At 50.0% G+C, this 17,818-nt stretch overlaps 1 protein-coding gene across 1 annotated transcript in view; it reads left to right on the top strand.

Annotated features, from left to right (window-relative positions):
- Positions 1-809: 809 nt before the first annotated feature.
- Positions 810-17,818, top strand: part of Med26 (mediator complex subunit 26) — a 43,954-nt gene continuing 26,945 nt past the window's right edge. Inside the window, exon 1 of the mRNA XM_059244265.1 lies at positions 810-1,088. Coding sequence (XP_059100248.1) covers positions 1,017-1,088 — 72 coding nt within the window. The 5' untranslated portion in view covers positions 810-1,016. The remainder of the gene's footprint in view (positions 1,089-17,818) is intronic.

Genomic DNA, 17,818 nt, shown 5'->3' with positions numbered 1-17,818 from the left:
CTGAGGCTGGCGACAAAAGCGGCGTTTCCTGCTGAGTTCGCGCCCCCTACGGATGCAGAGCCGAGGTGCCCGCGTCGCGCAGGCCCTGCAGACTTGCGCCCTCTGCGGAGGCGGCGGCTTCCAGACGTGCCCTTAGGTCCCCTCTGCGCGCGGGTCACATGGGGACACGCACTGCCCTGCAGACCCGCGCCTCGGGCTTCTGCAGCGGCGGCGGCTGCGCAGAACTCCTCCGAGGTCCTCGCGGCGCGGGTCTCCATGTAGACAACCGCTGTCCTCCTTAGCGTTCCTATGGCCGCTCCAATGCCCTCGTTTCTGAACGCAGGAGGCCCCCCACCCGGAGGAGGGTCTTCCCCTCTTCGCAGTCCAGACGCAGCTCGGAGCAAGAGTCCGAGTTCCAGGACTCTGCGGGTGCGCTTCCGCGAGGAAGCCCCGCCCTCCAGCCCGGAGTAGGCGTGGCCTTAAGCGGCGTCCGTTGCCCCGCCCAATTGCCTCCCAACGGCTCTCTGGGTCAGACCGTGGGGCGGGGCGGGAGCGACCTGCTAAGCGCGCATGCCCACGCATGCGCAGAAGCAATGGGAGGGCTCACGAGCCAGCCCCTCCCAAATCCAGCGTCTCCGCCCGCCCTCATCTCCCAACCTCCTCAGCGTGGCGCCGACGCTGCGTGCGGCGCGGGTTACCCAGAGTGCTCAGCGCGGGGGCAGCTCACTGGAGTTTGGTTCTCGAGGCGGCGGCGGTGTTGGCGGCGGCTCCTCCGTCGGCTCCTCCTCCTCCTTGCTCGGCGGCGGCGGCGGCGGCGGCGGCGGCGGCGGCGGCGGCGGCGGCGGTCCGGGGCCCGAGCTCCGGTCCCCTCCGCTTCCCTCCGTCTTCCGCCATCTCCCCGAGCGCCCCGACCTCCTCCGGCGCCGCGGGGAACATGAGGCTCCGTTCCCGGAGGCTGGCGAGTGACTGACCCGCGTCCCCCCGCCTCAGCCCGCCCGCCCGCCGGCCCGGCCGCTCCCCCCCGCTTCGCCCAGGCAATGACAGCGGCTCCGGCGTCTCCGCAGCAGATGAGGGACCGGCTGCTGCAGGCCATCGACTCCCAGAGCAACGTAAGTGACTGCCTCGAGATCGGGGACCGAGGCCGCATGTGCCGGGACCCTCCCCCTCCGACGCACCCCCGGTCAGGGGGCCTCTCCCGGCGGCGCCCTGCCCGCCACAGCCGCTGCCATCTCGGCCTCTCGTTCTCCCGGGTTCGGGGACCGCAGACAAGGCAGGCAGCTCGGCTGCTCAGGGTACCTGAGGCCGAGGCTTCACGCGGCCTGGACTGAGGGACCGCTGGGGCTGAGATCAGAATTGGTTCTCCTCGGTTGCCTCTGCCTGGCCGCCCTTGGTGCTCCCCACCGTGCCCCCCCTGCCTCTCCTCGACCTCGGGACTTGAGACCCCCCGGAGGGCCTCCCTGCGGGGGGCAAGGTGGGAAGCAACTAGTGCCCCCTCGATGACTCGGGGAGCCCGCGTCTCTGGAGTCTCGGCTTTTCCTTCTCTTCGCTTTTCCGTTTTCTGGCTGAAATCGCCTTCTTGGACTCGGAGAGAACCATAGGCCCGCCCTGTCCCCATTCTTGCTGCTTGGGATCCCTGGAGAGCCTCCCCTCTTTTCTGAGACTGGACATACCTCTGTTAAACCCCTCCTGGGGTCGCTACCTAGGAAGGACGACCCTGCAAAGGATGGGATCCTTCCTGTCACCTTTCTGGGCCTAAATGCCTCATTGCGCGTCTGACCAGAATCCAGAGCCTGGGGTTTCGGTACTGAATTTGGCCCATCACAGTCGGTTGTTCTCTCATCCCTACCTTCCGGTCCTCTTTCCATCGCTCTTGCCTCACCTCAGGGACTCAGCCTGGTGCTTTGGTCTCTAGCTGTCAAGAGTTAACTGTAAGGGGTCACTTCATGTCTCATTTCTCTCTGCTAAGGGTCCTGTGAGCAGAGGGACACCCTTTTTTTCCCGTGTGAGCATAGACTAATCTCATCTGTTCTTGTGTTGTTTCTAAAAGGTTTGTTGGCAATGTGTGTATGTGTATGTGGGGCGGGGGTCCTTGTTCCTGGGAGGAGCAGGGCCATGGAAAGATGCACAGGCATCCAGGTATGAAGTGTTGCTGGGAGACCAGGAAGTGGCCTTTGAGATCCCTTTTTAATATGCTCGAGATGGAAGAAAAAAAATCATCTTGGGCTTGGTCAGGTAACTGAGGTTTGATCAAGGTGTTGTTTATTTTTTTGGCTTATTACTCTTAGCAATATGCTGTATTCTGGTGTGTTCAGAAGACTTCACATTGGTTTGTTCAGTCTTGGTAGAAATGGAGGTGTCCTGATCTCTGAATTCTTGTCTTCCTGACAGGCCTCATTAAGATCACCTTGATACTGATTTAGCAAATATTTTAGACATTTTTGGGGGTGGAGTAGGGACAGGCTAGATAAAATCTTCTAAAGTCTTTTTAAGTTTTTTTTTCTTTTTTCTTTCTTTTTTTTTTTTTTTTTTTTGCCATTTACTGATGTTACTGCAATTACATGATTGGGATGTTAAAAGGTAAAAGCAAGTGATATGAAAACGTAGCCTCGGTAGCTTTTGCATCTTTTCTGAAGCCACAATGTGCACAGTGTAATTTTTTTTTTTTTTTTCCTGAGACAGGGTTTCCTCAGTGTAGCCTTGGCTGTCCTGGAACTCATCTTGTAGACCAGGCTGGCCTCGAACTCAGAGATCTGCTTGCCTCTGCCTCCCAAGTACTGCACCACCCAAAGATGTGCACCACCACTGTCCAGCTTCCACAGTGTAATTCTTAAATTCTGTGTATTCACTCCTTTGCTAAGAAATTATCAGGGATCCTGACTGCTGCCTGTGAGAGTGTTGGGATCAGCAAGTGCTTTGACATTCAGACATGATGCTGTAGATCAGATGGGACAGGACCTTGGCGGTCCAAGTGTTAGGTAAGACTTTGACTAAAAGGGTTCTTTTGGGGGTAAAAGAAGGAAAGTAGAGGGCCCAAGTTTTAGTTTTTCTTTTTTGGCACAGGGATAGGTGTGGGTGCTTAAAACAGAGTATCTGGAACCCACTGTGTGTAGACAGTGGATCTACCTACCTCTGCCTTCTGAGTGTTGAGATTAAAGACATGCGCCACTATGCCTGGCCTCCAAACTTAGTTTCTTGAGTCTTCCCTTGGGCCTAAGTGTCACTATACTCATTGGCCTGTGGGTTAGTTACTTCGAGTGGAGTGTATATCTCAAAGGGCTGTAGTGATGTGACTTCATTGTGGTGGTTGGAGTTGAGAACTTGTCTCTGAGTGAGGAGGGAAGTTTTTTCCCATCCATGAGCACTGCTATGTGTATGTGACAGGTGCTGGCTTTGCAGGACCTCTTTGTAGAACTCAGCCTGGAGGACTGTCCTTGATCTCTTCCTGAGGCATCGAAGGGTACCCAGTCATTTGCACTTTCTCTGGATTGCTCAGGGCCCAGGTAAGAGCTGTGTGCTGGCACAGGACTCTCTGATCTGCTCTGCCCAGTTATGAGTTCCACCACTTGGTAATTGACACATATTTAAGATGTTCATGGAAAAAAACACAAAACGGGGACAGAGTTGAAGAGCTTACACTAAAATTAACCCTCTTCAGAGAGAAGTGACAGAGATTGGTGTCATTTAATGTGTACCTTTATGAGCGTGCAATTGTGGCCAACAAATTTAGCTGTTGCTTGGAAAGTCAGTGCCAGGCAGCTGACCTACTGTTCACAGCCTCTGAAGTTGGGAACGACATCTGACTGACCAGCTCCTTGACCAAGGAGGTCTCCAGAGGAAAGCCATTTCTGCTCCGTGCTTCAGGAAGTCCCCCTCTCCCTTCCAAAAGATGGATAACAGACTTCCAGAACTCTGGAAGCTTCAGTTACCTCAGTGTGTTAGCTCGGTGTTGACAGTCTCTAAAGTATGCTGTACATCTGCTTGTAATCTTATGAATAACAGCGAAGGGTATGACTTACACTGTCACAGGAATCATAGTGAGTCCCCCTTTGGCCAGGGACAAGGTTCTTGGTCCTGTGATGCCTTCCCTGTTTGAGGAAAGCCATGTCTTCCTGAGATATTGGGTCCTCATGGATGTTCCATGTCTTGCCTCCTTTCCTAGAGAAGAGTCCTGATCCCTTTCTCCATGCTCGTTTCAACTCTTGAACCTGTAACTCAAGCCCCCATTTTCTTAAGAAGCCCTGGGACTGCTCTATGTCCTGAAGGCCAGCTGTGGAATGACCTAACGGGAGCCTTGGTGACTGAGAAAATCACAGGTGGCTTGAGATGTGTCTGTGGGGAATGTGGGTGTGACCTTGTAGCTAACAGATTTCACTTTTCAAGACAATGGAAGGACAGTGTAGCCTCATGGAAAGCTAATTGGTGATCCAGCATGGGGCTTGCCAAAACAGGTCTGTGGTCCTGGGTGCAAAGCAGTGGGAGGCCAGAGAAGGCTTGTAAAGAAGGACTTGATCCAACCATTGCTAGGCTCTGGAGCAGGAGATCCCAGGAGCCGCTGTCTTCCTCTCACTCCTGAAGAAGCAGGCACCATGGCCATCACTTGGAGTCATTTGCCTCTGCCGGCCTGCGAGTTTCTTGCAGCAGAGTAACTGGTGGGCAGTCTTAGAAGAGCTTCTTCCAGACCTAGGTTCAATCTGAAAGGGCTGCAGTGGCTTCATGAGTTGTTCTGCAAGGCCTTCTGTGCTTGCTTCAGGAATTCATGCAAGATGGATTGTGTGAACTTTTCCAGCTGTTTAAGGAGATAATGTACACCCCTAGTTAATTTGTATGGTACCCCAGCAGTGTGTTCTGTTCGTTCTTCCCAATAGCCCCATAAAGGGAGGTGGGATGAAGCCAGTTGCCTTTTTGACAGCATAGTGCTAGTGATGTCTGCTGTGGTCAGGAGAGGACAAGATGCTTTTGTTTCTTACCGACTTCATGCAAGGTGACTGGCTTAGAGTTAGGGACTTACCCAGGGTTAAGTGATAGCGCTTTTGACACTGAGTAGTATTGTGTGTGGTTGAGAAATGAAGACCTGACTTTGGACAAGGCATGAAGCAGGGTGAGCTGGTGTGAAGAGCCAGGAGGCAGTGTGCTTTCATGCTGGCCTTGCATTAAGGCCCTGGCTCAGAGCACCCTTTGCAGTTAGCTCCTGTCATATCGAAATGTTAGCCTGGTGGAAGGGTGTCCTGAGCCGATACTTTTACTGAGTAGGGGAGGCTGGCCCGCCAGTCCTGTGATTGGAACTGGGAGAGAGGAACCTGTTAGCATCACAGGGGCTCTTTCCCAGTGCCAACAAGCATGGAACTTTGCCTTGTCTGTGCTCCAGCTTTGCTTTCTGCTGCAAAGTGACAGCTCTTGACACTAACTTAAATGCCAGTGATCCTGCTGAAAAGAGGATACAGGAGCTTAGTGTGTCAGTTCTGCCTGGTCCTGTACAGTGGTGTTCCTCTTGTTCTCTACTGTGACTAAGATTCAGGAGAAGAGCAGTGTGGCAGTTCTAACTTTGGGAAACAAGGTAACAAGTGTCACTTTGGAATCCTGTTTTGTTTGACATTTTGTCTCTCTGAAGACTGTCCTCAGAGAGTTTTTAGAGGGTCCCCAAAGCTGGAGGTCCTAGAGGCCTGGAGAACTGTCCTAACACTAGCTTGGAGAAAGGGACTTTTGTCCTGGACACAGATCTAAAAGTATTGTATTGTCCCTTGATTTAGGATGTTGGTATTCGTGGCAGACAGACACCTCAGGGTGCCAGGATTAGGGTTGGGTGAAGGGGCATCTACTCTAGCAGTCATCAACACCACTAGATCCCAAACTGGCCCCAGCTTGACTGCTGAGAATCTGCTTCTCATAACAGACATCTGAAGCTGGGGGCTGCTCCTTTTCATTTCCTGGGGGTGAGCTGCCCTCAAGCTGCCTGGCCCCATAGTTGCTGGTTGTGAGAATAGGCAGCTGAGTTTGGGCAGCAGGTAGCAAGCAGGCAGTGTGTTTTCTGGGTGGCCTTACTTTGTCTATACTCCTTTCATTCTCAGGACACATGTGTTCCCTGGTTTAGGGTCGTATGAAATAGGATGCCTTTCCTGAGTGAGTGAACCTGCACTGTGTCTAACTGTCCTCCCAGTCTCAGGTCTGGGAGGCCATGCAGTTACGTCTTCATCATCAAGGGAAAATTGTGGTAAATCTGAGAAGGTGGCAGAGCTATTTCTCTCTAGTGCTTATAGTGCTTGGGGTGGTAGGCAGACTTAAGTGTACTCAGTCCCTGCCTTTGGGGACCTGGAGTCTGGCAAGGGAGGCCAAAATGGTGTGCTGTGTGTGCATGTCTGGCCATAGGGCTGCAACTCTTGAACCGAAGTGGAACAGTTTCCCTGTGTCTTTATTTGCAAGTAGGATTCTTTTTGTTTTGTTAAGTATGCTTGTGTACATGCTTGTGTGTGCCTGATGGGAGAGAATTGCAAGTTATGGTACATCTGTGAAGGTCAGAGGACAATTTTGTGGACTCAGTTTTCTCCCTCCATGTTTATGTGGGTTCTAGAGGTTGAACTCTGGTTGCTAGGCTTGTGTCACACTGCCTGTACTTGCTGAGCCATCTTGCTAGACAAAGGTAGGATTCTTTAAAAAAAAAAAAAAAAAAATTGTGTGTGTGTGTATGCCATATGTGTGCAGGTTCCTGGGGAGCCAGAAGAGGGCATCATGTCTCCAGGAGTGGTTGTGAGTATCTTGATGTGGGTGCTGGTCCTCTTGGGTCCTCTCAACTGCTGAGCCATCTCCCCAGCCTCCAAAAGATTTTTTTTTTGAGACAGAATCCCTCTGCTTCTTGAGTACTGAGATTAAAGGCATGCACTAACGCTACTCAACTTGACATTTTTAAATTAATATTAAAAAAAAAGATTGACTTAATTTATATGGATGAGTGTTTTGCCTGCATATGTGTATGTGCACTATAAATGTGCTTATGGAGGTTCGTAAGTCACCATGTGGGTGCTGGGAACTAAACCCAGGTCCTGTGTAAGGACAGCAAGAGCTCTTAACCTCTGAACCATCTCTTTAGCCCAAGATAGAATTCTTTTTGTTTTTGTTTTTCAAGACAGGGTTTCTCTGTGTAGCCCTGGCTGTCCTGGAACTCTCTCTGTAGACCAGGCAGGCCTAGAACTCAGAGATCTACCTGCCTCTACCTCCTGAAGGCCACCACTGACTGCTCTGCTCAAGATAGAATTCTTGAGAGCATAAAATGACTCTCTGGGATACTGTCATCTGGAAGTTTAGAATTAAATGTGTAATAGCAGGTGCCGGCGGTTAGCTCTTGGTTTGTCTCTGGTACAAAGGGAATAGACTTGGAAGAAGTAGTCCAGTTGGTCAGTCACTGAGCGGTTTGTCCTGTGGACTCCAGGATGAGGCTGTGTACATTTCAAGCTGTCTGAGAGAACTCCTGGAGGTCTTGGATGTGGGCTGAGGCTAAAACTTCATTTTCTTTTTCTTTTTTAGTTGGTAGCTTGCTCTTCTGCTTTGGGCTACCCTGGAACTCTTGCCTAAACCTTCTAGGCAGCTGGTACTATAGGTGAGCACCCTATCTGAAGTGATGTGGTACTATGTGAGTGTAGACCAAGGGTGGAAGACAGGAATCCTGGGAGAAAGCCCTGCTTGCCCTTAGGGCTGTCTTGAATGGTTAGCAGGCTATGAAGTCCAGGGCCACCAGGACCCCTTGGGCTGTGTAATGGCCGTCTAGTTCCCCAAGCTTCTGTGGTTCTCTATGGATTGTTGAAGGGAGGGCCACACTTCAGATGAGGTGATGCGATGTCCCCTCTAGGGATGCAGGCCTGCCAGGCATCTGGGGTTACAGCTTCTGAGCTGGGGAGCTTCAGCACTTTTCTGAATCCATCCATTGGAGCTGGGAAGCCTGGTAAGCCCAGGACCATCAGCACAGAAGGTTCTGCAGGCTTTGGTGATGTATGCCTTTAATCTCATGCAGCATTTGGGAGGCAGAGGCAGGAGGATCTCTTCATTTCCAGACCAGCCTTGTCTATATGGTGAATTCTAGGCCAGCCAGGGCTATACACAAATGTTGTCTCAAAATAAATAAATTTTTAAAAAGGTTTCCCCTGAGCTCAGAGGTAGGCATGGTGTCTTCTGTTGGCAGCAGCAGTTGTAACAGCCAGTGTTGCTAGATGAGCACACTGGCTTCCAGGCACAGAGGAGAACATTTGCTTTCTCTTTTACCCTGAAAATGGGCGCTTGTCTTTAGCTAAGGGGCCAGGAGAGACTAAGCAAACTGGGTCTCTAACTAGTAGTGCTGGGTGACCCTGAAGCATGGGCTCAGTACTGCCCAGCCTGTCTTCCTGCAGAGCTGAGCTCTAGCTCAGAGCCTCCACTATAGTGGTTTGAAGTGTTTTGTTTGTATATATATATTCACTTCCTGGTTCTTGCAACGTTCACCCTTTTACTTAAAAAAAAAAAAAAATTGATTTGTATTTATGTGTCTGAGTGATGTGTATGCCATATTGGTGCAGGTGCCTGAGGAGGCCAGAAGAGGGCATCCTGTCCTCTAGAGCTGGAGCTACTGGAGGTGTGAGCTGTGCTGAAGCTACTAGGGTCCTGGGAATTGCTAGGGGTCTCTCCAGCACACCCCTTTCACTTACTTTAAACTCCAGGCTCCAAATGGTTTTGAATGCAAGAACCCATTTTTATTTTAGCTTTCCAGTCGTCTGTCATCTTTTGGTGTGCTTTGTGTAGCTGTTTTGTTGTTGTTTTTTAAAGTTCTCAAATTTGGGTGTGGCTCTGAAGTGACATTTTCAGCTGGGAATCATCTTAGACAAGAAAGCGGGTCTCGCCTGTATTTGACACCTGGGAATCAACTTTTGTAGTCCTTCTGGTGGGGAGCCCCATTTATCCCCATAGCTCCCTCTTTTTTGGAAATCATTCCTTTTGAAATACACATTTTCTTCCTGTGTAACATTCGTTGTTTAAAACCACTAAAGCTCACTGCACAGGTTCCCATTTTTATTTATTTATTTATTTAGAGGCAAAGTCTTACTGTGTAGCTCTTGATGTCGTGGAACTCATTATGTAGACCAGGCTGGCCTCTGCATCCGTAGTGCTGGGACTAAAGGCGTGCACAACTATGATGGGCTGCAGCGTGTGTGCGTGCCTACGTGTAAGAGAACGAGATTTTTTTGGAGCTGGAGTTACAGGTAGTTGTGAGTCATCTGACATGGGTGCTGATCCCTAACTCAGAAGCACTGGAAGATCAGCAAGTAAGTGTTCCTAACCACTGAGCCATCTTTCCACTCTCCCCTGGTTGTTGTGTTTTGGCTAGCCTTGAATGTCTGAGCTCAAGGGATCCTCCTCAGACTTCCAACTGCTTGTAACTAGTAGCCTGCCCCACACCCACCTTCGATTAAGGGTCTTGTTTTCTGCCTTTTCTATGTGCTTACAAGCTCCTCCCAGTGCCTGCTGGGTTGTCTGGGAAAGGGGCTGGTTTGGAACTGTCTCAGCTCCCATCTGAGCAGGTGGATGTCAGGTGCTGGCAGCTTTCAGTGCTTCACGTGCATTCAAAGCACATGCATGGAAGTCTTGTGAGGCAGATGTCTGCTGTGGGAACTGAGGCTTGGCGGCCACATGGCTAGATGGAATCAGGCTGACATTGGAGCTTAGTCCTGCTGCTTGCTTGCCCTGTTACCTGTAAAAGGGCAGTGGGCACACAGAATGCCTCTCTGCCTCCTGTTCGTGTCTCAGCCTTTTTTGTTTTTTTTTGTTTTGATTTTTTGAGAGAGGGTTTCTCTGTGTAACAGTCTTGGCTGTCCTGGAACTCATTTTGTAGACCAGGCTAGCCTTGAATTCACAGAGATCTGCCTGCCTGCCTTTGCCTCCTGAGTGCTGGGATTAAATGTGGGTGCCACCACCACCCAGTGCCCCCCCCCTTTTTTTTTTTTTTGAGAAAGGTCTTGCTGTAGCCTTGGCTGGTCAGAAACTTGCTATGTAGGCCTCAACACTGGCATCAAACTCATAGAGATCTCCCTGCCCCTGCCTCCTGAGTGCTAGGATTAAAGGCATGTGCCATCATGCCTAGCTTCAGGTTCCAATCTTTAGGCCAGGCCACAGTCACCTCTGAGCTTATCTGAGAGGAGAGTCAAACAGACCGAGTGTCCCTTACCTAAAATGTTTGGGCATAGAAGTGCTTCATACTTGGAGTCTTTTGGATTTTACTGTGTTCCCATAGACTTCCCTTCAGTGTGACTACTGAGTAGTGTCACTACTGCGGGAAGGTAGAAAGGAAGGAGGCCTAATTACAGAGACCCTTGGCCCCTCTGCCTTGTGCAGTGTCTTGACTGCTCGTCTTGACTCTGGTCAGGAGCTCTGTAGTGCACACATCAGTGGTTGGTGAGTTGCTGAGAGCGCACTGTGGATAGTGATGGTGGCTCCACTGACATCTTTGCTTGTGGTCAGCCACTACACTCTTGTGAGTCTTGTGTGAGGGGTAAGGCAGTAGCCACTCCAACCTGAGCTGGGTGGACCCAATAATTGGGGTGTGTGTGACGGCAAAGCAATCCTAAGGGATGGTGTGTGTGTGTGTGACACAGACTCTTCGGCTGGGGCTGGAGTTTGTCTCTGGGATGGCTTATTGTGCCTCACCTCCTTCATTAAGTCCTGGCCTGACTGTTAGGTTCGGTGGCTACATCTTCCTTGGGATGAACTCTAGTTACCATGGTAACGGGTAGCCTGTCTTGTTTAGTTTGCTTGCTTGCTTGATTTATTCTTTCTCTCTCTCTCTCTCTCTCTCTCTCTCTCTCTTTTTTTTGTTTTTGTTTTTGTTTTTCGAGACAGGGTTTCTCTGTATAGCTTTGCGCCTTTCCTGGGTCTTACTCTTTAGACCAGGCTGGCCTTGAACTCACAAAGATCCGCCTGCCTCTGCCTCCCAGTGCTGGGATTAAAGGCGTGCGCCACCACTGCCCGGCCTGATTTATTCTTTTTCAAGATAATGTTTTTCTGTGTAGCCCTGGCTGTCCTGGAACTCACTCTGTAGACTAGGCTGGCCTTGAACTCAGAGATCTGCCTACCTCTGTCTCTTGAGTGCTGAGATTAAAGACATGTACCATTACACTTGGCATTGGGTGTAGAGGGACCAGGTATACCATGGCACTTGTGTGGAGGTTAGAGGACAACTTGATAGAGTTGGTTCTCCTATCTTTATGTAGGTTGGGGGGGGGGGGCAAAAAAACTCAGGTTGTCAGGGCTTGCGTGGGACAGGCAGCAAGCACCTCTACTGGCTAAGCCACCTCCCCTGGCCTGTTTTCAGAGCTAGCCATTGTGGAATCCACTTAGGGTGAATACTGCCTGGTCTTACCTGTAGTGTCTGCTGTGGGGCCTGCTGTTAGATGGGAAGGTAGCCTTTGGCTCGCTAGTCTTCACCATTTCGAAACTTCGTTTAGCTGGCTCGTGGCTGAACACCCATCCTTACATTCTGGCTAACTCAGCTGTGCAGCTTGCTGCTTTACCTTTGGGGGCTCCTTCAACAGAGCACTTGCTTTATTCCGATGTCTGATGTGATAGCATCATCCATTAGCTGGGCCCATGGCAGGGTCTGGAGGGCTGCCTCTAGAGGGCCAGTGAGACCAGCTGAGATGGAAAGTCCAGAGTTAAGTAGAGGGTGGTGTGCAAGAAGAGAGGCCTAAGTGCTGCCTGTTAGGGTTTTATTGCAAGCTCTGAATTTGCCTGTGATCACCCCCAGGTGCCAAGCTGTTAGCTTGGTGCAGGTGTGGTGGATTGCCACTTTGGCCCTCACTGTGGATGAGTGTCCCTTGGTGCTGAAAATCATTTTCCCTGTTACTTGAGGAACTGCAGAGCTCAGACCTATTGTCCACACAAGGGCCCCAGGTCAGAGCCTACACCCTGTGTGGATGGAGGGGCCCTAGGCTTGGGAGCAGGAGGTCTGGTTTGGTCTGATTGCCCTGCCTGTTTCCTCTTGTCTGTTTCATCCCCCTGGTTAACATGGGGAACTGGAAACTGGTATCTGTGCTTCCAGGCTGCTACTTCCCTTAGGTTGACCAGACAACAGGCTCAAGGATGCTTGTTGTGTGGCCGCTCTGGGCAACATGAGAGCTGGTGGCTCTCTGCTCTTGCTAGGTGCTGGCAGCTTAGGGCTAGCTGGTACCAAGGAGGTTTGTGAATGGGTGCTGCTGTCACTGGTTTTAAAGGAGCTGAGTTCCCACTCTGACAACTGGTGGCTGCCTAGGAAGAACTTGGATATGGCTTCCCAGGAATGGGGTGTTGAGTATCCCCTGTCCAGGCTGCCAAACTCTTGTTCTACCGGGTCACGTTTTCCCTCCTCCCAAAGCTGAGTTATTACTGTAGTTTGGGGTTAAAGTTGAGGTGGGAGAAGGGGAGGGAACCACATTTTATGTTGCTCTCAGTGTCATCATGTACATGTGTGTGTGTGTGGGGGGGTGTGCTCAAGCATGGGTAGGCTTCCTCCACATGGTGGCAAAAACAGCAGCTCCTCCTGGACCAGGCCAAGTAATTGTTGTGTGCAATCACTGTCTTGTCTCCAATTTCGGTGGGGATGGGGCTGTAAGAAAGTGCCAATCCTCATAGGAAGTTTCCAGAAGAAGCAGGGTCTACTGAGCAGATAGAAACAGTAGGTGCCCCAGGAGAGTCCTGAAGGTGGAGACTGCAAGACCAACAGGTTGGCCACCCTGGTCTGGACTGGGATTAGGAGACCACACCATGGTGCATTTGACTAATTATGTTTGTATGGGTTGCTGCTGTGGATGGTTGGAACTCACATTGCACTAGTCTTTCTAGGAACTAGGGACGTGGACTGGCCCCAGTCTCAGATGTGGTTTTTATGCCACCAGATAGGGAATGTAAAGTGGCATTGTCTGCTTTGTAGAATGAGCCATCCTGGGCTCCAGAGTACCTGCTGTGTTTGTCACTCCAAAATGCCTTCCTGGGTTGCTACATTGCCTTTGTACCCATCATGATGCAGCCTCCCAGTGAGCCTTGGCCCTTGCCTTCTAACTATGTTGGCGTTCCCTTTTTGTGTGCATCCCCTTCTGGGGTACCCGCTGTCCCCTACCCATCATTTTGGCTTTACCAGTACCATTTGAGCCCTCATGTGGCTTTAAAGCTCTCCTCTTGTGTTGTTGGGCCTTGTCTGTCCAGCACTCTTCCTGGACACCCCATGTCCAGGCAGCCCAGTCTTAAGTAGATGCCCCTTCCCCTCGGCCCTGGGTGTGCTGAGCTGTGTTCTTTGGTGTTGTGGTCTACTATTCTAGGCCACCTGAAAGGATCCTGGGCTCTCCTATTCCAGGAGGCTGGATCTTGGGGCTTTTAGAATAGTCAGTTGTATGGCCCTGTATCTCCTCTTGGTTAGTCTCAGAGCCAGTTGCTACAAACCAGGATTGGGGTGTTTATCTGGTGGAACTCACTGCTTACTACCAAGGACCCACAGTTCCTTGGGTGGCATATGATGAAGACAGTCTATTTCTCTTGTAACCTGGTATCACTGTTTGCCTTCCACCTTAGGAAAGCTTAGGTTTGCAACCTTTTCTTAGGAGGATGTAGATGCCACTGACTCTGGAGGCTGTTGAGAGTGGGCATGCAATGGCCGGGGTCTTGGGTGCTAACATGCTAATAACACACAGCTGGCCATCCAGCTCCACTGCTGTCCAGTCCAGCACCTCAGTCTGGCCAGTTGTAGGACTCTATCTTCCTGGCCAGTGATTAGCTCAGGGAAGCACTACAATCCATTGGAGCCTGTGTAAGTTGTAGCACTCTGTTGATGGAGTTGGCGTTGATGTAGGTGGAAGAGGCGTGAGATGCTTGTTGCTGGGTCAGGCCTGCCTAGTGAGCTGACTGTTCCCCCTTGGAGTTGGCTTTTCTGTCCCTCAAACAATGAGAGTCAGAACAGAATTGTGTGAGTGCTTTGGGTCCCAGGCTCTGACTCAGACCTCGGCTGGTGGATCAGCTCCTGAGCACAGTAGTGCCTAAGCTGAGGAGAATGGGTTAGGTTTGGGGGTTTCATGAGGCCTGGGCATAGCATGCACTTGACAGTATGGGGGTTGTGGTGGCAGGATTTGGTAGGCTCTTTTGGAGGACCCACCATCTTGGTTTCTCCTGCAGTTCATCTGACCTGTGTGTGTTACCCACTCTCGCTGAGTGTTGAGGTTGTGCAGGCTGTTGGGCAGGACCTGATATGTTGAACCCTTTGGGCCTGCATGAGTATACATGCTCTTGGTCATCTTGGTTGCTTACTAGTGATCTTGGAGTGAGAGTGTCTTAATGTTTCCAAGCTTGGGTGCCTATCATGATATGGGCTAGTGTCACCCTGTGTGGTCTGAGGTGTGATGGTGGTAGCAGTGCTTGGCTTCTGTTCAGTCATCCTGCTCGTGAGGGATGTACTGTCTCCCTGTCCCATGAGGAAGGGGGTTAGGGACTTGTTTCCAGAGGTCAGGCAGCTAGAATAGGCCAGGGCAGGCCCGTGACTCTATCTGGGCCAGTAGACTTTCAGGATGGACTTCTGTTCCGAAGTCCCCCACATACTTCCTGTAACTCGTCTTGTTTTTAGACAGGGAGGGCTTCAGTATGTAGACCATGCTGGCCTGGAGATGTTACTCCTGTCAGCCTCTTGAGTGCTGGGTAGGGGGTAGGGGGTGGGGGGTGCTAGAAGACACCACACTCCCTGCTCCTTGCTAAGAAGCCTCTTAAGGGACACGAGAAATGGCCACCAGAGTATTGTCAGTTCTCACTGTGTGCTCACTTGTGCTAGGCAGGCCACCTTACAGATAAAACAATAAGGCCTGGTGAGGCTCTGCAGCTGACCACTCTCCATCGTGGGGCTGGAAACCTGCACTCATCAGGAGGCACAACTGCTACATAGAAAGGTACCCAGGACACCAGTGCCCCTCCTGCGTGGATACTTTTTGGGCCTTGAGCACTTAGGCTTCTGTGGTGCAGAGGGTATGCTGTCCCCTTTAGCCAAATGTGGTTTCTGTGGTGTCACAGGAGCTCTTGAGTGGCTCACCTCCAGCCTTGTGGGGTCTTGTGATGAGATTCTAAGTGTTCAAGTATGTGTTGATGGTGGGGCTTGATGAAATCCTCTGAGGCTCTCCCTGTATCCTACCCTGATAAAAGGAGGATGGATGGGAAGAAATAACATTTAATCTGCAAGAAATAGGTGGTTCAGCCTGGGTTGGATCTCTCCAGCTCTGTCTTAGAGTTGTGCCCTTCGGACAAATCACATCGGATGTGTGTGCATCACCACAAGTCTATGTAAAAGGAAGGGCGGGCCTGTCTTGTCAGTAGTTCCCCAGGTAGGAGCTGAACCGGTGGAGCCTCTTCCCTCTCTTCTGGGAACAGGATCTTTCCCCAGGAAGAGAGTGTAGGCGGCTGGCTAGTTTCCACAGGTGCTGTGCTTGCTTGCTCAGACAGTCCTTAGGAATGACAATGGTGATAACCAGTTCTACACACTGGAGAGACTGTCCAAGAAGGGAAGACACTTCAAGAAGGAAGGTATCACCATCTTTATTTTGTTGTCACACAGAGTAATCCAGGCTGGCCTGAATCCCATGATCCTCCTGCCTCAGCCTCCTCCTCCTGCTTGGATGGTAGGCTTGTGCCACTGTACCAGACAAGGCACATTTCTTTGGAAGATTGGCACATTCAGGTTGCAGACCTGACTGAAATTCTCCCAGTCCCTGTGTGCTGCAGCGGCAGACAGGGGATCAAGATAGAAATGTAGGGTAGGGGGTTTCCTGTGTAGAGAAAGTATTCAAAGTTAACAATTGAAGAGACCATGGGCAGAGAAATGTTGGCATCCTTGATACTCAGAAAGCATACCTACTCCTCAGATACATGGGAAGAATGGTGGTGGCAGGCAGGCCAAGGCTGGACTGGCCATGCTGTTTAACATTTCCCAGGCACCTTGCCTGCAGCTCAGAGCCATTGCCACCCTTTTGGAAACTTTTGTGGCAAGAGCCATAGCCATGCTCTGGTCCTTTGACCCCATAATTATAACTTACGTATGGAAACGTATTTACTATGCAGGAGGATTTTCAGTAGCAGTATAGGGGCAGTGGGATAATCATACCATCACTTGTGTTCATTGGTATATGGGAGAAGCTGGAGCAATGAGGCATAGGGGTAAGAAACTTCAAATCCCAACATACATGCTTGAGTGATAGAGCAAGTCAGTTACTGTTCTAGCCTCTACAGCAGTGGTTCTTGACATGTGCGTAGCAACCCCTAGGGAGTCAGAAAGACCCTTTCACAGGGGTCACAGATCAGATATTTACATCACGATTCATAATAGTAGCAAAATAACAGTTATGAAGTAGCAACGAAATACTTTGTTTGGTGGTCACCACAATATGAGGAGCTGTATTAAAGGGTCACAGCATTAGGAAGGTTGAGAACCACTGTATTAGGGAATGGTCCTGAGATTGTAGTGGACAGTATTGACAATATTGATTTTTTTTTTGTTATTATTGTTTTGTATTTTGAGACATGTTCTGCTAGTTAGTTTTATGTCAATGTGACACAGGTTGAAGTCATCTGAGAGGAGGAAACTTCAGTTAAGAAAATGCTTCCATATGGGTGGGGGCTGCTGCAAATGCCTTTAATTCCAGCACTCAGAACTCAGGCAGAGGCAGGCAGATCTCTGAGTTCGAGGCCAGCCAGGGCTACACAGAGAAACGGGGTGTGTGTGTGTGTGTGTGTGTATGTGTGTGTGTGTGTGTGTATGTATGTATGTATGTATGTATGTTGGGGGGGCGGTTCTAAAACACAGGGCTGTAGGCAAGCATTTAAAGCATTTTCTTAATTAGTGATTGGTGGGGGAGGGCCCAGCACATTGTGATTCTGGGTTCTATAAGAAAGCAGGCTGAACAAGCCAGTAAGCAACACTCCTCCATGGACTTTTTATCAGCTTCTGCCTCTAGGTCCTGCCCTGTGTTAGTTCCTTTCCTGACTTCCTTCAGTGATGGACTACAATGAAAGTGTAAAACAAGTAAACCGTTTCCTCCTCTACTTGCTTTTGGTTATTGTGTTTCATCACAGCAATAGAAACCCTAATTAGAACATGGTCTCTCTGTGTAGCCCTGGCTATCCTGGAACTTGCTCTGTAGACCAGGCTGGCCTCGAACTCACAGAGACCTGCCTGCCTCTGCTTCCTAAGTGCTGGGTAAAGGTGTGCACCATTCATCCCTACTGATTTGGTGTTTTGTTTTAAAGAAGATTGTTTCATAAAGATTGCTTTTTGTGTGTTAAGATGTGGCTTTGATGATGTTGTAGAGAATAGAATAAGAACTTAGAAGCTTCTTCTTAGTCAATGTTGGAAACTTTGCTGGGAGCTGAGTGTGGTAGTGCACATCTAAATCCCAGAAGTGGACAGAATCTGAGTTCCAGTGAGTTCCAGGCCAGTTTGGTCTATGTAGAGAGACCCTGTCTCAAAAAAAAAAAAAAAGTTACAGGAGTTGGCATATCTAGATCTAGATCCTTCTGTCTTCATTTGTATGAATGTGAAATATAATCATGCAAATGGATTTTAATTTCATTCAGACTTATTTCAAGTATTTCAAAACAACCATTCATTCATGCAATGTGTTATCAGTGTAGCAGTGGTGAGTTCTTCAGAGAAACCCACTGGACAAAGTGTGTCACACCTATACCTGATCACCCCCTGTTAGTTCCAGAACCGTGGGTACCAAGTACATGGATACTGAAGTTTCTTACATAAAATGCCTAGTCTGTACATAATTACAAATACCCACAAGTAATTGATTTATTTACATATATATTTGGAGTTTTGAAACAG

The sequence above is a fragment of the Peromyscus eremicus genome, chromosome 17 (genome assembly GCF_949786415.1).
Source record: "Peromyscus eremicus chromosome 17, PerEre_H2_v1, whole genome shotgun sequence".
Taxonomy (NCBI): Eukaryota; Metazoa; Chordata; class Mammalia; order Rodentia; family Cricetidae; genus Peromyscus; species Peromyscus eremicus.
This window is presented reverse-complemented; position numbering and strand designations above follow the sequence as displayed.